At 44.2% G+C, this 16,331-nt stretch overlaps 2 protein-coding genes across 4 annotated transcripts; both read right to left on the bottom strand.

Moving 5' to 3' along the window:
• Positions 1-1,970: 1,970 nt before the first annotated feature.
• On the bottom strand, positions 1,971-6,198 carry KCNRG (potassium channel regulator). Its single transcript, XM_074859730.1, has 2 exons — positions 5,294-6,198; positions 1,971-3,380 (listed from the first exon to the last, which is right to left on the bottom strand). Exons 1-2 carry the CDS (start codon positions 5,869-5,871, stop codon positions 3,128-3,130), a joined length of 831 nt encoding a protein of 276 aa, XP_074715831.1. The 5' UTR covers positions 5,872-6,198; the 3' UTR covers positions 1,971-3,127.
• A 168-nt stretch (positions 6,199-6,366) lies between these two features.
• Positions 6,367-13,209, bottom strand: TRIM13 (tripartite motif containing 13). Of its 3 annotated transcripts, none has more exons than XM_074859729.1 (2): positions 13,061-13,209; positions 6,367-8,745 (listed from the first exon to the last, which is right to left on the bottom strand). In XM_074859729.1, the coding sequence occupies exon 2, from the start codon at positions 8,740-8,742 to the stop codon at positions 7,513-7,515; it is 1,230 nt and encodes a 409-aa protein (XP_074715830.1). In that variant the 5' UTR covers positions 8,743-8,745; positions 13,061-13,209; the 3' UTR covers positions 6,367-7,512. The 3 variants fall into 3 exon arrangements, with proteins under 3 accessions (XP_074715830.1, XP_074715829.1, XP_074715827.1); XM_074859728.1 differs by lacking the exon at positions 13,061-13,209 and adding an exon at positions 12,841-12,962; XM_074859726.1 differs by lacking the exon at positions 13,061-13,209 and adding an exon at positions 12,651-12,748.
• Positions 13,210-16,331: the final 3,122 nt, after the last annotated feature.

Here is a 16,331-nt window from a genome sequence, read left to right as displayed (position 1 = left end):
AATCACAGAATCACAGAACTGTCTAGGTTGGAAAAGACCTTGAAGATCATCCAGTCCAACCATCAACCCAACATTAACAGTTCCTAACTACACCATATCCCTCATAATCTTGCAAGGTGGAGGGCAGCAGCTACCCAGGCCAGCTGAAGATCCTCCCAGTAAACTGATGCTATTTTTATATTAATTTGTCTGCAAACGAACATACTTTCACCCCTTCCTCTGTGATTACTACCATTTAGTTGTACCTTGAAACTACAACACCTGTAGCTCTATCAGTGCTGCTTCCACTTTCTGTATAATGAAATCCAGGAAGGTGCTTTCCTTTAACGAACCAGCTTAATACCAAATTATCTTCAATTAAAAGTCATGGTTATCCTACTCGTCTCAGTCTGACACTTTTGACAAATTTCTATCAGGTTATTGACACACACACTGCTCTCAAACTTATTTAAGCAACTATCAGTTAAAAAAAAAACCAAAAACCACAAAACGAAAGCATTGTATAAAAGCCTAGTCGTGTTCTCTGCAGGTGCACAAGTGACAGAAGGGGACACTTCTCTGCTCAGTGCTAAGTAAGAATAAATGCTAGAAGAACATTTGGTATCCAAACTTGCTGACAGTCACGTACTTCGCTTGAAAAAGACATGTAGTCTCACAGTACACCAGTACACGAGGTCAAGGTAAAGCATGTAAGGTTCTTTACAGGACAGGAACTTGCACTCGTGTATTTTTCCAGAGCTAAAATACTACATTCACAGAATATTTGTGCTGAATAAAAATTAACCTATGAGGGGAACCAGAAAGTGTTCAGCGCTAGCCCATCACAAGTTGTTACTGAAATGGTTGTACCAAATATTCATTTTGCCAAAGCCATGGGGTGATGGCATACATTAAAACTCCAGAGCTTTTTAGAAATGGAAATACTTCATTTTCTTTATTTAAAATAAAAGTAATCCAAACTTCAATTTTCATGGTGGCTGCTGCAGCAGCAAGGAAAATAAACTCACTATTCCCACGGTAGGTGAAGTAGCCTAATTTTGTTACTACAAGGGGTTCTGAATCTAGTGTCACTTGGTTTACACAGCTGCTATCAGCGATCATTTAAGGCATGATGTTTAAATACAGCCTCGAGTCTACTTTTTTTCCTTTCCCTGTAAAAAGTTGCCACTTTTGTCTTGTGTTTCTTGCTATTATTGGTAAGTCTCTTCAACAATATTCACAGTCACTGACTCACTCAATACTTGCCAATATTGGTTTCAGTTTTATCCCAGTTCGAGGAATGGTTTTCTGGAAAGTCAGTACATGGACGTCAAAATGAACTTAGAAAACCAGTTGCATTGTCTTTGTAGTACAGCAACCTGTCGGGACAGTCATCCCATACAGCTTGTCTGCTGTGTCCCCCGAATGCTGCCACCGGCAGTCTGACCTCAGAGTCCATCACAATAGGCCTTCTGGCACAGACCTTCACAGAAGGTCTCTACAGAATCAACAGAACAGGCCAGGCTGGAAGGGACCTCGAAAGGCCATCTGTCCAGCCTGCCGGGGGAAACGGAGCCTAGATGAGATGATCTAGCACCCCGTCCAATTGCATCTTGAAAACCTCCAGTGATGGGACTCCACCACACCCCTGGGGAGGTTCTTGCAGTGAATGATGGTTCTCACTATAAAAAATGTCTTATATCAAGATGAATATGAACATATTGACATTATTGACAAAAAAATCCCATTTGAACCCTTACGTTTCTCAACATTTATTACATTATATAATCTGTAAGCAGTTTCAGAGATGCAGTCCCACAATCCCATTATTCTCAACCCAGAAAGCTCTAGAACAAGCAGAAGACCTCACTGTTGCCACTGAACTGAACTTGCGCCAAGCTAAAATGCAGTACAGTAGTAGCAAAAGAAAAGAGATGTCCAATAGTCGCACCACCAGTCTGGGAAGATCCATTTAATTGAAACTCCTAAGGGTAAGAAAAAGATAGGTGATTCCCACCCCCATTTTTAAGTGCAGAAAATAAAGTAATAAATTCAGATTTTAAAGCTAATGAAAAACCATATCTAATTAGTCAGCCAAGAGAAGCCCAAATGAGCTCTACTTGGCTGCTCCTAACTCTGGAAAGATGGTGTTTTATCAACAGATTCAAATAATGAATCCTTGAAGTTACTGCTATCTTCTTCACTTGCCGTGGAGGGAGGACCAAAGATTCTTAATTTATAAGGCCTCATTAATTTACTTCTTCTGGTACCTGAGCTAATTTTGACATCTCTACACTTCTGCCAAGCCTTCCTCCTAAATATGTTTTGCACTTAACAGTCATCAAGAAATCCTTTGTACTATTTTGTTTAAAATTGTACTAATTCTTCCATTTGAAGGACACATTTTCATTCTTTTTATAGTTAAAGCTCTAAAAACTAACTGACCCTTTGTTCACAAAGACCTTCATCTAATTCTCAGCACTGAAGAGCAGCTTAATGCCTTGGAGTGGGAGGAGAGGACAGAGGAGTATTCTGCAAGAGGTGGTAACATGTTATTTCATGGACACTAGTGGTGGCTTCACAAAGCCACTTTCTCACGTCTGGAGCCACACAGCAGTACAACTTGGGATGTTTCCATTACATAGCTTTTATCAAACTGCAAGAGAAGCAGCATACGTGTATCTTTTGAAAGCAGAAGCAATATTCAATTGCTGAGGTTTAAATTCCTCCTCCAGCCACTTCTCCAAACTATTGGGATGACAGTTGTGTCAAGCTGTTATTTGTTCATGTATTATCACGTATTTAAAATCTACTTACAAATTAGCACAGAACATAAAAACGATTTTCTAGAAGGAATGGCTGATTTTTTGCAAGTCCTAATATAAATTTTAGCCACAGAGAAAAACAAAAACAATCCTTGAAAATGCTGGAATCTGGTCCACAAAACCAGTATTGAATCTGTGGTTGTTTTATTTAGAATTCAAGAGGGTGGAGCGGTAAAAGGCAGGAAAGCATTTTTTTTTTCCAAATACTTGAAAAAAAAATTGTTACTTCCCTTGATACTTGCAGTTTCAAACAAGCCAACAAAAAAAGGCCAGTAGCACTGACACACTCCTCTTCCACCTTCAAAAGATGGAAGGAAAAGCCTTTATTTCCCTTTCTGCACTTGGCTTCTCTTTGCCCGTGCTACCCCGGAGCTCCCTGGGGTTTGGTTCACCGTGACAGTAAGGCCTGCTGGCCTCTTCATCCTTTCAAAACTGTAGCATTCGACATTTTCTTCACTCGAGACTGTCCTGGTGCTTATGAGGCGAAATCCATCTTTAAGTAAAGTGTCAAGCAGCAGGCCTAACACATTAGTACCGTTAATCAGCTTTCTATTATCAGGCTTTATGGAAACATACCTAAAATAATAAAAAAAAAAAAATCAGTTACAACACACTTTACTTTTTGAAGGATGAAATCAGGTTTGTTTTAAAACAAAGCAGGTCCTCAGACAGTGCAGGTCAGCACAGTTGCACGGGTTCACAGCAAACAAGATTCCGGATTTTTTTTTCCTCTGTTGAGGACAATTTAACTCTTTCCCTCATTATAAGAACAGTAATTCTCAGTTCATCCAGTTACATGTTGGGGAAGAAGCACTTCCCTTTCACCAAAACTTAACTTTCTTAAGAAATAGCTGCGATAACCTCCATCTCATTTCATTTAATGGAGGAGAGGTGATCGGCATGTTCTATATAATGCTGCAACAGTTTTTCAGGTAAGAGTAAACGATGGAAAGGACAGTGAAGTCACATTCACCCCAATAGTATCGCTTTTCATCACACAGGATCTCTCTCTACAAAGTGACATTTATTGCAAAATTACCTTGTACAGCAGGTCTTATGGCAACAAGTATGAAAATCATTTTCACATTGCCTCAAATAATTTTACTTGATATAAAGTACAATTTAAGATTCTATCCAGACATTTCAAGGAGCAGAAGTCAGGTAAAAATACTATTACAAAATACATAAGCTAACAGGGGTGAAACTGTTCCGCAGCTCACAGGAAAGTACACCAAACATTCATGGAAAGCACAAAAAAGGCAAAAGAGTCCATGTCACCACAAAGACTAAGTCGATAGAAATTCAGCAGGCAACATCATCAAACTTGTCTTGTTTCATTAGTCAAAATAAGTTTTTCTATTGATCTGCAGAGGAAATTTTTTACCCAGTCTGAAGAAATAAAGGAATGAATCAGGGATATTTTCCCCACTATTTAAGTTGCCATAGCCTACTCAACCAATTGTTAGTCCACTAAAATTAGTGATACATTATAAAGTTAAGGTATGGCACACAAATCTGTGTTGCTTTGCAAATGCAAAGTAGTTTTTCTTCTACTTGCTTAGCTAAAGAAAGCTAGAAGATAAACTTTTTTTTTTCTTGTTTAAATAATCAGAAGACTGCCATGTGGATTCATATATTCAGATAGAATAACCCTTTTGGAAATATTTCAGTGAAATTTCCATAAAATTCCAGATGTTCTAACAGCCACAGAGGCCAAATTAGGTTACATTTTCTTATACAGTAAGAACATGTCTCTGTACAATAGAAATATCCAGCAAAAGCTTGTTTAAAAAAACATAAATTGTCATCAGAATACAATACTGCTATCACTAAAATCACTGATATACAGTAATCTTAATAAAAACAGAACCTGGCTCTGAATTCAATGAAAACCCACTGTATAGCATATAGTTAATAATCTACCCCTTCTCCCTCCCCCAATAAAAGGCTCTACAAAAGCTTTCCAGTCCCTGAATTGCTATCTTAGTTCCACTGGTGTTTTTAACCCTGTTTAGCCATTCTCTTCTTCCTCTTTTCCATATGAAAGTCTTTTGGACCATGAGCTAGTGGAGATTTTAGGCTTCCCCAGTACTTCACTCCTCATTTGTTTTCTTTGCTTCATCTTACTCTGTGTTTTTCAAGTCCTCTAGAAGGTCATTGATGGTGTGAAATTCTAAAGCCTGGGAGACTGAGTGAGGAGGAAAGGGCAGAGAGAGAAAGACCCAACAGAACTCAAAAACAAACATTGAGAACAGTATTTTAGAAAGTTGAAGAATAGGCAAATCAATGTAACAGAAATTAAACTGGGTATTTCAGAACTAGAAAAAGGTAACATTAAACTAGCAGAAAGAAGGAAACATATTTCTTTTCTCTCAGACAGCTGTCCAATAGTTTCTTTAAAATGAGCTTTGCTAGCAGGTAGCGTGTACTTCATGAACTAGAAGTCACAAAGACATTTCCATAATGAAAAGTCCCACGAGGGAGAGTACCTGGCCACAAACTGGTCACCAGCAGAGTAGTCAGTACCACACTGAAAAACCATGTCATGATGGGAAGGTCTTTCCAAAGGAAGTGGAACGAGTGGTTTCTGAGAAGTAAAAGGGCTGTTCCAGCTCTGTCCCGACTGCTGCCCTGTAAACACAGTGATCTGTTCAGCTAGTGTCTCAACAGTAGTACTGCAGGAACCAAAGATCCGGAAAAAGGCCTGCATCTCTTGGAGAGAAAAACGCACTTCCAAGATCTCCAGCCTTGGCTTCAGCAAGTGTTCCTGGCTCAGGAGGTCAGCCAGAGGGTAGAGCCCATAGAATTCTGCTTCTCTCTGCAGCCTCTGATAGTCTGAGAAATCGGTAGGTAAGGAGACCTGGAGAGTCCTCAAGAAGTCCATGATGTAACTAAACAAAGTTCCATCTCTGTCCACAAAAAACTCTCCATTCACCAGTTTAAATTCCTGGTCATCATCGTTCAACATCCGTGCTAGCCTGGACTCAGGGAACTGCTGCAAGGTAGAAGCCCGGGTTACAAATCTCACACCTCCCACGCTCAGAACAACCACCTCTCGGCTACTCATCACTATCTCAGCCACTCAGGAATTGTAACTCTCTGATCTACGTGTTTGTGACTGGATCTTTCCTAAACTGCAAAGCATCTGCAGCTGCAAAAACCATTCAGTGCTTTTAGCAAGTGTTTGGAGTGAGGTGTGGAGCAGCGACAGGATTCCCAGGCAACAAAGATGTAAATATCATGTACAATAGTTTTGTTTGCAGGGTTTGGTTGCTTGGAAACTTTGATTCTTGGCATTTAATGTTTTACTTTTGAAATGAACAGCTTGCAAAAACTACTGGAAGACAATGAATTGACCGTCACAACTTATTAAACCTTGAGAGAGGCCAGCGAATATTGCCAAAGTATGGCATGCGTTACGTTTGTTTTCTGGAAATGTCAACTATATGTTTTCATTCTATATATTGCTGTTCATAGGACCACTGCAAAAAGAGGTTAGATGTGCTTCAAGCAGTATCACACGCTCTTAAAGAAGGGCACTTCAGAGAACTCAAGCTCACAGTTCACTTTAAATCACTGTTATCCTACGGCCAAGTCAATACACTCAGAAAATTCAATTAATTCCTGAAACAAGGAACACAAAAATACAGTAACAGTAGAAGAGCCTATACATATGTTCCAATGCTAAAGCACTTCCAAACACCAACAACATCCATACTCCTGTCACGTTATGCAATCTGTTCCAAGGAATCATCCCAACATTTTTCCTGGCTTTTGGAATTACGATCTGGAGAGACAGAGCAGGACAGGAGAGAAACCTTTGCAGGCTGCCTTCCTGGGGCCGGCCCGTCCGTGCCTTTCACCGCACTAAACTGTTTACATTAAGGCCACTTTTTAAGAAAGTGTGGCTTCAGAGAAACATGGATCTAACAGGACAGCTCAGTTACCCCAACAATTTGATGCTGGAAAAGTAAACTGCAAAGTATGCACTACCTGCAAACTACGTACTATCTTGCAGCTTGTTCTTTTCTTATCAACCTCAACTGATTTCTCTCTACCCCTAGAATTTAGGCCTACCCTGAAGATATATTTTTGTATAGAACATGTAAACAATGACCAATATCTACAGTAATCTGAATGCACGGGATAATTACAACATTTGATTATACAAAAAATACATATATCTATTTCAGTGAGGAGTAACGTCGTCAGATAGAAAGTGGTTCTAGAACATGAATGATGAGCTCTGTATTTTGCAGTGGAAGGGCAGTCCTCAACAAGCCTCTCAGTACAGTGCTCTTCTCAATCACAGCTGTTCTTCCTCTTTCCAAAACACTTCCCAGTTAGAAAAAATATTTCTTTAACCATGACCTTTTGGGAAGTGACATTTTTTATCTTACTCTACAATTACATTAACATTAAACTAAGTACACAGTTTGGCCCTATATTTTGGTAAGAAAAATGATTTACAGTGAATTATATTCCCGTAATCACCACTGAAGAAGAATCCAGAAACAATGTGTTTTTCAAAGCTCCATTTCATCTTCCAGTTTATCAGTGCTCAAAGTATGTGAACAGTATGAATGTTTTGGAAACATTTTGAATCTTTGAATGTTTTCACTGGAAGTCTTAAAAACCCAATTAATTTTAAGAAGTTCCATGTTTTCTTCACCAGATCGCTCTTAGTTCTTATATTTCAGCAGGGACTTCACAACAGTTTATATTTGCACACAAACTGTGCAACATTATCCAGTACAACCAACGTATAGTTTTTACACTTTTCTCTTAGAAGTGAAGCTCCATCTGTCATCTGTTCCCAGTAAAAGACTGCATGATCTGCTATCTCCACTGTATCTGCCAAATAGGACAAGCTAATTGTAAAGAATTGAGATTTCCAGCACTGGAGATTGTCAACGACTGACTCCACAAAGGACATTCTGGTGACAGCAAGAATAAGCAAGCAAATAAGAGAGTTCACTATAAATCTGCGTGAAAAGACTGAGGGAATCTTGAATTTAAGAGTGGTGTTTTCCTGAGGCAAGGAAAGTTTGTCCACATCAACTAGTTTTATTCCATTCCACTGGCTGGTATCAAAGCTCTTCATTGTAGGGCTGATGTCCACACTGGAACAAGGTAAAGGGGTTTCTTTGAGCACCTTGATTTTTTCCCTGAACTCCTGCATCTGTTGCAGAAATATAATGGGTTCAGACACATCTTTGAAGGCCTCTGCAATGTTAAAAGCCATCCGTTGCTCTTGCAGAATTGTGTTCAGTTTATTGATTTCCGGATCGTAGGCCTGCATCACTGCAAGCTTCATGGTCTCAAAGTCAGAGAGAATCTCATTTCGTTTCTGCTCCAGGGTGTGCTGCAGCTTCTCAAAGAACTCCTTCACTTTGTCAGAATCTTTGGTGAGCATCTGCAGAGCTTTCCTCTTACTGGTTTCCAAGGTATCCAGCCGTGAGAGGGCATCGCCACAACGCCAGGTTTCAAAGCCCTGAAACAGGGTTTCAAAAGCTCGCTTCTCCTGGGAATAAGCTTCTTCAATAGAACAGAAAACGTGCTTTGTATGGTCACCACGGGTGGCACAAACCCCACAGATCAGCTGCATGTCTGTCCGGCAAAAAATGTTAAGGGGTTGCCCGCTGTGCACTTTGCACACGGGCATTTTCGGAGTTACTTTGATTTTGTTATACTTCTCCACGATACCTTTCAGGGAATAGTTGACTTGCAAGCTGTTGACTCCAGTAACGGGAGTTTCCTTCCTGCACGTGGGGCACTTGAAAGGGGACGGCCTCCAAAGCACATTCCGCACGTTTCCCTCAAGAATTCCTTCCAGACACTTTCTGCAGAAATTGTGCGAACAGGGCAGGACACGAGGATCATCAAACAGGCTACAGCAAATGGGACAGGTGAGATCTTCCTCTAGCAGCTCCATCATGTCCTAGGAAAGAGAAGACAGATGCTAACAGAACTCATAACATTTATTTTTCCTCCAGGGGAACTGTGCAAAAACCGATCTCCTTCTGAGACACGGCTTAGTGAGAAAAGGATCTACTTTTTTCTCCAGTGTCCTTAAGGCCGAGCCTCAGCTGGGTTTTTGCAGCCAGTCCAGTTAGCTGTGGGATCTGGCCACCAGATGGCAGGCACAAGAACGGCTCAGTGTTCAGGCAGAACCATTTTTGGACTCTCCACTAGAAATGCTGGAAAAGAAGGCTTGCCAAACCCAGCAAGGACTCTGAATGAAAATAACTCGTGTACTCATAATAACAGTTCAAGTCTTACATCTTTCCCCACTGATGCAATACACAGAAACTGGTTTCTTACAGAAGATACCCAGCCGATACGCCCTGCTAAGATTTGATTACTCTCTACTTGCTCAACTCATCCAAAGCTTGGTTTCAAACCCCATGCACTGCTACCGTAAGAAGGCAATATTAAAGGTGACTGAAAAAGCCCAGCTTCAGAATTTCCTCAGCCACAGAATATGTGATGTGGCTCTTTGCTTTATCTGCAAAGCCAGAGGTGAGTCACCACTAACTTAAAAAGTTAGCTTTTCTCTTGGTCCTGCAATAGTTTTAAATAACCAAGTGAACGTGTTATTGTTGAGCTATTCAGCACAAAGTTAAAATACTTCAAAGAACAGCTGCCCATAATCCTTGATAATTCATCACGAAACAAAAGTGTTAACCATTTTTACTCATCTGCAACCTCTATTTCCAATTCTCAGAGCATGCGTGCCTCAGCAATTTCTTTCTGTGGACGGGACCTACAGGAAGATCATGTAATCCTTTCTACTGGAAAGTCTCAGTGAAGGGACCCAGCGCACTACCCTCCCAGTGCCTCTAACCAAAGACAAGTTCTCAGACACTGACACCTTATAACTTACAGCATGCTCTAAGAAAACAAACAGCTAATAAAGACCAAAATGGGAGACAGTTTGTATTAGCCAAAACTCTCAAACACTTAGTTTTGAGCTATAATTAGAAAGATGCTTCCCTTTTATAAATTCCTTCCATACTATACAATATGTATTCATATATATATACACACCCGTAAAAAAATTTGGTTTATAAATTAAAACATGTAACACTAAGAAGAGCATCAAAGTACTGCCATGACAGCAAGGCATATGAATGAGCTCTTTTAATTTGTTTTGATGTTATTACTAAGGTTTCTGTCCCCTCAAAGAAATATAAAGTGGAAAACGTGGGAGCCAAGAGAAGAATTGCAAGGGAAGATCCACGCTGCACAGGACAAGGGCAATAAAGTCAATATCACTGATCCAAGGAAAGCAAAGAGCACTACAGGGAAGAAAGGCGAAGTCAATTCTGAGTTTCTTTCACAAGAGGACCAATACAGTCCCAGTGAGACTTCACAGTAAAAGCCATTCTTGAGAGGTGTAAGCAAACCTCCTATGCTTTTCCAGTGATGAGGAAGAGAGGAATTCTCTGTGTTTGAATAAGGAGTGTTTGAAAAAGTTGCCAGCTTTTCTACTCAGCCTCAGAACTAAGGTCAACAGGCAGAAGAAGCCGCCATTACAGCTGGGGGCAAAGCCCTAGAGAAAAGGTGTAATGCCTCCGTTTACCACCTACAGTTTCCTGCAAGACCACAGATCCCATTCAGAAACTTGTGAGAAGAAAGTGATTTTGAAGCACCTCTCAATGCTAGCTCAAGCAACGTTTCTCTTCCGTCCTCTTGCTACTGCTAAAAAGAATGGGATGACAGGAAGATGATGGTTTTGCCCCTGTACTCTTGAGTCTTCCTCTTTATGAATAGCTCCCTCTTTCCAACTTGTACTCACAGCTTTTAGCCACAGTAGTGGCACAAAGGTCAGTTTTGCTCATGTGTTAAGAGGACAATAACTACAAAATTAAAATGACAGTTCCCCGTCTTTTAGTAAATGGAAACTCGCAGTGCAGAAAATATTTGCTCTGGTCTGCCTCCTTTACCAGGGAGGATTTTCCTTCTTAGTTAGGTAGCTGGAAAAGCAGCTTTGCATGCCTGACAGTGAGGACTGCAAACCACTGCAGAAAATGCTTACTACAACAAGTTCCACCAAAATTGCAGGACAAACACTGAAGACATTCATGCTCCTAAAAATACAAAAAACATACACAAAAAGGTTTCATGACCCAAATAAAACTGTCCTGTTACATTCCAACCCCACTTATCCAATTAAATAATTATGTTTTATAAATATAACTGAATTTCAAAACCATTATATGACATCATTAAAAACCTCGGATTTTAAAAAAAGAAATGGGCAATCTATGAGCTTCTTTTTCCCCCTCTTACAACACCAGTAACACCAAACCAAAAATACTGAAAACTTGTATGACTGGTTGGGACAGCTGAACTTTAGGACATTAATGTCAGAGAGTAAGTTGTCTGTAGATTGAAACATCTCTTTGTATTAGCAACTTGGTATTTGTGTGAGGAACTACAGCAACATTTCAGCTTCTCCACTCAGAATTTCTCAGTGTAACTTCTGATCCAGGTTTGGATGGCCCTGGAATTCCCCATTCATAGCACGCAGACCAAAAGGCACAGCAGCTTCTTCCTTCACCTGAGCTACATAAACTCGCTGGGTACAAACCCAGCAGATGTCACCCACCAGAAAGAGCAGCTTGCACAGTTTTATCACTAGGAAAAAGAATGGCAAAACAAATCAAACCATAAACGCAAAAACAACCACAGTAGCTTTTTCCCACAATCCAGAAAGAAATTCATTTAGCATGCTTCTCAGCACAGAAGCTGGGTTTATCAGCCAGCAGCAGGCTGAAAGTAAAACCAACATTTCACCAAGCTTCAAACGAATAAAAAGATAGCTCTTGAATTACAAGTTTCCTGCAATGCAAGTATTCTAAATAAAACTTGGTCGAGTCAGGCTGCATTTCCACAAGCAGTTGAGCTAGACAGGAGAGGTCTCATGTCCCTTCCCTCGCAAGGACTCTGGGGCCTTGTCAGAACCTTCTAGAAGCAATTTCACCAGCCTTCTGTCAGACTGCTGTGTTGAATCAGCCCAAGAGAGGGTCCCAGGCAGACAGGCAGGAGGAAGGGAGATGGGAGCTCCTCCTTCCAGCAGCAACACTCTTAACTCTGCTTACACCATGGAGAGGAACCACAACTTAATGGAAGTTCAGCGTAGACATTTTAACATGGCATGCTTGACCTCCAGGTCAGTAGATATCCAGGCGGCCAAAAAGAGCTGAGGAATGTGGCCATGCTTTAAACGTGTTATTTCATGGTCAAAATTTTTTCCAGGAGTACCAGGTAGACCCAACACATTCAGCCTCCAGAAAGCTAGAAAGGCCTGGAGTGAAATAAGCAAATTATAGCCCCAAGAATCCCAGTCTCGTCGACACGGTTTGACAACCTGCTGAGCACAGGACGCAGGGGCAGCACCAACACACGCTCCTGCGCTGGCCTCCTCGCCCCTCTGCCCAGGCAGGAGTTCCCTCACTGCTGCTGGTTACAGCCCCCCTCTTGCCAGGGGGGATCCCCGACACCCGCCTAAGCGATGGCACTCCTGCCGGGCCCGGCCTGCTCCCCAGCCGCCGGCCGTGGGCCCCCCGGGGATCGCAGGCGCTCCGCCGGGCACCGCTGCTGGCGGGGAGGCGGCCCTCGGAGTCAGCCTGCGGCCCGCACAGAACGAACCGGCAGCCGGGCGTCTGGGGGGAGGGCTGCGAGCGAGACCGACGGCCGCGGCATGTCCCCGGCGGCCGGGAGCGGCCCGCCGCCTCACAGCGCCGCGGCCTCCGCTCGCCCAGCCGGGCCTGCCCCTTCCTGCTGCCGCCGCCGGCGCCCGCGCCCGGCCCGCGCCGCCCCCGGCCCGCCGCTACTCACCATCCCGGGCCGGAGCCGGCGGGAGGCCGGGGGAAGGCGGCGGGAGCGGGATGCCGCGGCCGCCCACACCGCACGGTGCCGCGGCCGGCCCCGGCCGCCCCCCCGCCGCCGGGCCCGAGGCTGCTGCCCGCCGCTCCCGCCCCCCGCCGCCCAGCCCGACCTGGCCCGGCCCGGCCCGGCCCGCTCTCACCTCGGCCAGCCGCGGCGGCGCGGTCAGCGGCAGCGAGGGATGCCGAGGGCCGCCATCCGCCGGCCGGGCCGCCGCACGCCCCTCCTCGCCGCGCCCCGCCGCCGCTCGGCCCGGGAGGGGTGGGCAGGCCCTGGCCCCGGCCCCGGCCCCGGCCCCGGCGCGCAGAAGCGATCGGCCGGGAGCTGCTGCCCGCCGCACCGGACGGGGTGCGCCCACCCACCTTGGCCGGCGGCCGCCGATCCGGCCCCCGCGGTCTTCCTCCTCCGCTTGCCTGTGAGCGGCAAGGAAAGCCCCGGGGCTGCCAGGGGAGAGGAACGGGCGGCCTCGCAGCCAGGCGGCGAGTGCCGCTTGCCTAAGCCGGTGGCCGAGGTCTGCAGGCCGAGCAGACTGCCTGTTCCTCCGCCGAGATGTTTATGGGTTTCTGTTGTTTATTAACTCTGCTAGATTGGAGTTCAGACTGCAGCTCGCAGGCGCTACATGCGCAGCCTAACGAGGAGCGCTGGCTGGGTGGCAATCCCGCGGAGCATCTTCCACCTCCTGAAAGCACTTATTAAAAAAACCCATCATGTTAGACAGATATCCTTATGTGCTTGGTAAAAGGATAGAGATGCATTCCTATTTGTTTTAATGCCCTGGCTGTACCATTTCCTAGTGGGTAATTGGCCTGTCAAACCTATGGCGGTCTCCCGCAATAACACCGACTAGTCCCAGGGAGACGGAGCAGGAGGGACCCCGCGTCTGCCTGGGAGAACCCTCTACTTACAGGACTAGGAAACCGTGTCTGGAAACGGTGAGACTGCGGAGAACCTTTGCGATTCGTAACCTTTTTGCAGTCCTCCTGTTAGTTCTCAGTCAACGTAACACGCAACACGCCTCGAAAGTGAAGTGACCTTAGTTTTGAGTTAAGACATTGTGAAACGCTACATCAAAAGCTGTTCCAAACTGCGTGTACTCTGCCTGTAATCCCCTACTCTTCACTCACCCACTGCAGTCACGTCACTCATCAGCACAGGGGAGACAGACTATTCACCTTCAGGACTACCCACACAAGTAGCGTCACAGGCTAGACTATTTCTATCAAAGGAAGCTCCCTCACGCATCTGACATCTTTCTTCTGATTGTTTAGGAATCTGGATTTTAACAGCCATTCAATAACACGCCAAGGCTGTGGTTCCCCAATTTACTGCAGCCAGAAGAGCTCTCCTCTTCCTCGCCTTCCCTCCTGCTGCCTCCACCCAAGCTGGCCTGCCCTCTCAGCTGGACTCAACGGGAACAGTTTGAACAAGGACAAGTATTTTTGAAAACCCCTTTCAGAGAGCTCACACATTTGGGCATTTCATCCACTATCTACTGGAGAGTGGCCCCAGAAGGTAGAGTCGCTGCACCAAAACCACAAAGACTTTTTAGTGCACTTCAATGTCCTGCTTGTTTCTTCTTAATTGTCCAGTATCTTCTTTGCCGTTTATTAAAAACAAGTCATTCCAGGTAGTTTCTGAAAAGTGATAGCTTAATCCATTCCTCAGCTACCTAAATAGCATTCGAGTGATACACCATTGCTTGCGCATTTACATTTTCCAAATACCCCTTGTCTACACTTTCCCAACAACCATTTTTATATCAAGAATTTCCTGATTCTACTCATCTTCTCTGTAATTTTATGGTTAAAGATATTAACAACAACATAGCATTTTAGATTCCCCACTCATTATTAAGTTAATATATTTCTCCTATAGCTTTTTTCCTGATATATTTTTAGAGTACATTTTATTCTCCATTAATTCTTTGGGCTGGTCCTACTCTCCTTATAAATGAAGAAGGAGCTGTATGGGCATAAGAGTGGATGCCTTCCTGCCTAGGATATCTCCTCTTCATTAGGACCATTTGAAAATGTTCTTGTCCCTCCTTGCCTGGGCTTTCTGCTGTCAAAGATGAAAGCTCCAACTTCTGGGCAAGAAGAGCACGGGATTTCTGTGCTTGGTGCATAGAGACAGTGCCCAGCCAGCACCGTACTTAAGTGTACCATGGCTGTCCTGAGCGTGATCAAATGTAATTTGGGCATTTTACTACTTCTGTCTGACTGATAGAGTTTCACATGACCAACTGTTTTGCACACATGTAAGTCCACCTTTCTATACTCTTTTTAACTCCTTGTCATTTATAAAGGTTTCTCAACAGCAGTTTGCTTACGAGCTTCCATTCCCACATCTGAGAGCACAGAGTGTCTTCCCAAAGCAGCATCAGAGGCCATTTGCTGAAGCTTCAGAGAAAAGTTCCAGCTGATGGAAAAGAGCAGTAGTAGATCTGTGGCAATATTTCCCTGTCTGACAAGGAAACAAATCCAAGGGAAATCTAGGCTGAAAGGAGAGGCCCGGCTTGAAGAGAAGTGTTAGGATAAATGCCACTTGCCCATGGGAGAGTTGAAATTACAGGGGTAGGAGTTTGGAGGGAATTATAAAATAGTGGCGACTTCCAGCTTTATGAGACAAAACACCACGTTGGCTGTAACACAAAGGGATAGTGCCTATTGTCATCTTTAAACTACAGAGAGAACCCAGAGGACAGGAGATTTATGAGACTTAAGCTGTTTGCTGTGGTTCACTCAGCGACCTCAGAGCTGACTGCTACCGCCCTCCTCACCTGTACCACCTCTGCCAGCCTCGGCAGATGCTTTACTGAGCTGATTCGACCCGCTAGGCCAGCAGAACGCTACTCCCTTTTCTTTGCTGGGGTGAGTTTTCTGCTGATTCAACAAGTTAAACCAGTTCAGTGCAAGATTAGACAATCACCAGGTCTAACATCAGAGGAGAGGAAAAGAGGAACAAGATTTTTCTCTTTCTGTGGAAGCAAGCCTAATGTGACTCAAGCTGTAACAGGTAATTTTACCTTGAGAGGTAGATTCACGGCGGGTTAAGCCAAGCTGAGACTGCTACTGGCAAAAGAGATAATTCCATCCTTTTCCCTTCCCTTAGTCATGCTTTCCTGATGCCTCTTCTTCGCTGGCTCCAACATTCATGTGGCCACATGTCAGGCTAGATCCAATTGCCAACAGAGCTGAAAGCTAATCCAGCTTAAAAAAAAAAATTTCAGCAGGATCAATTTTGGCAGCCAGCTCATCCCACAGCCGAACAAACACCAATGCCAGGATGAGCCAGCGAGAGGGCCCGTTTTGGTGGCAGCCTGCACACACGTCAGCATAAACCAGAAGTGCCCCCAACAGACCACAATTTCACAAATGCTTCCAGCCAGCTATTGCCGGCGCTGCTGCCAAAAGTAACACAGCCTTGCCCTTCGGCCACACCAGCTGCTCATTCCGGGCCGCAGGCACCCCCTGTGCTGTGCCGGAGAAGACGTCTAACACAAAACCGATCGATAAATGTAGCTGGAGTTAAAAGCAGCTTTTTTTTTCTTTTGCCCAGGTTTGTGTTCCCCATCAGTAAGGCTTCTCGGAAGCCACGCTACCAAAGACCTGTCAAACTGTCTCTTAGGGTGAA

This window comes from Strix uralensis, chromosome 2 (assembly GCF_047716275.1).
Source record: "Strix uralensis isolate ZFMK-TIS-50842 chromosome 2, bStrUra1, whole genome shotgun sequence".
Lineage (NCBI taxonomy): Eukaryota > Metazoa > Chordata > Aves > Strigiformes > Strigidae > Strix > Strix uralensis.
The sequence above is the reverse complement of the archived record's forward strand: the minus strand, read 5'-3'. Positions and strand labels throughout refer to the sequence as shown.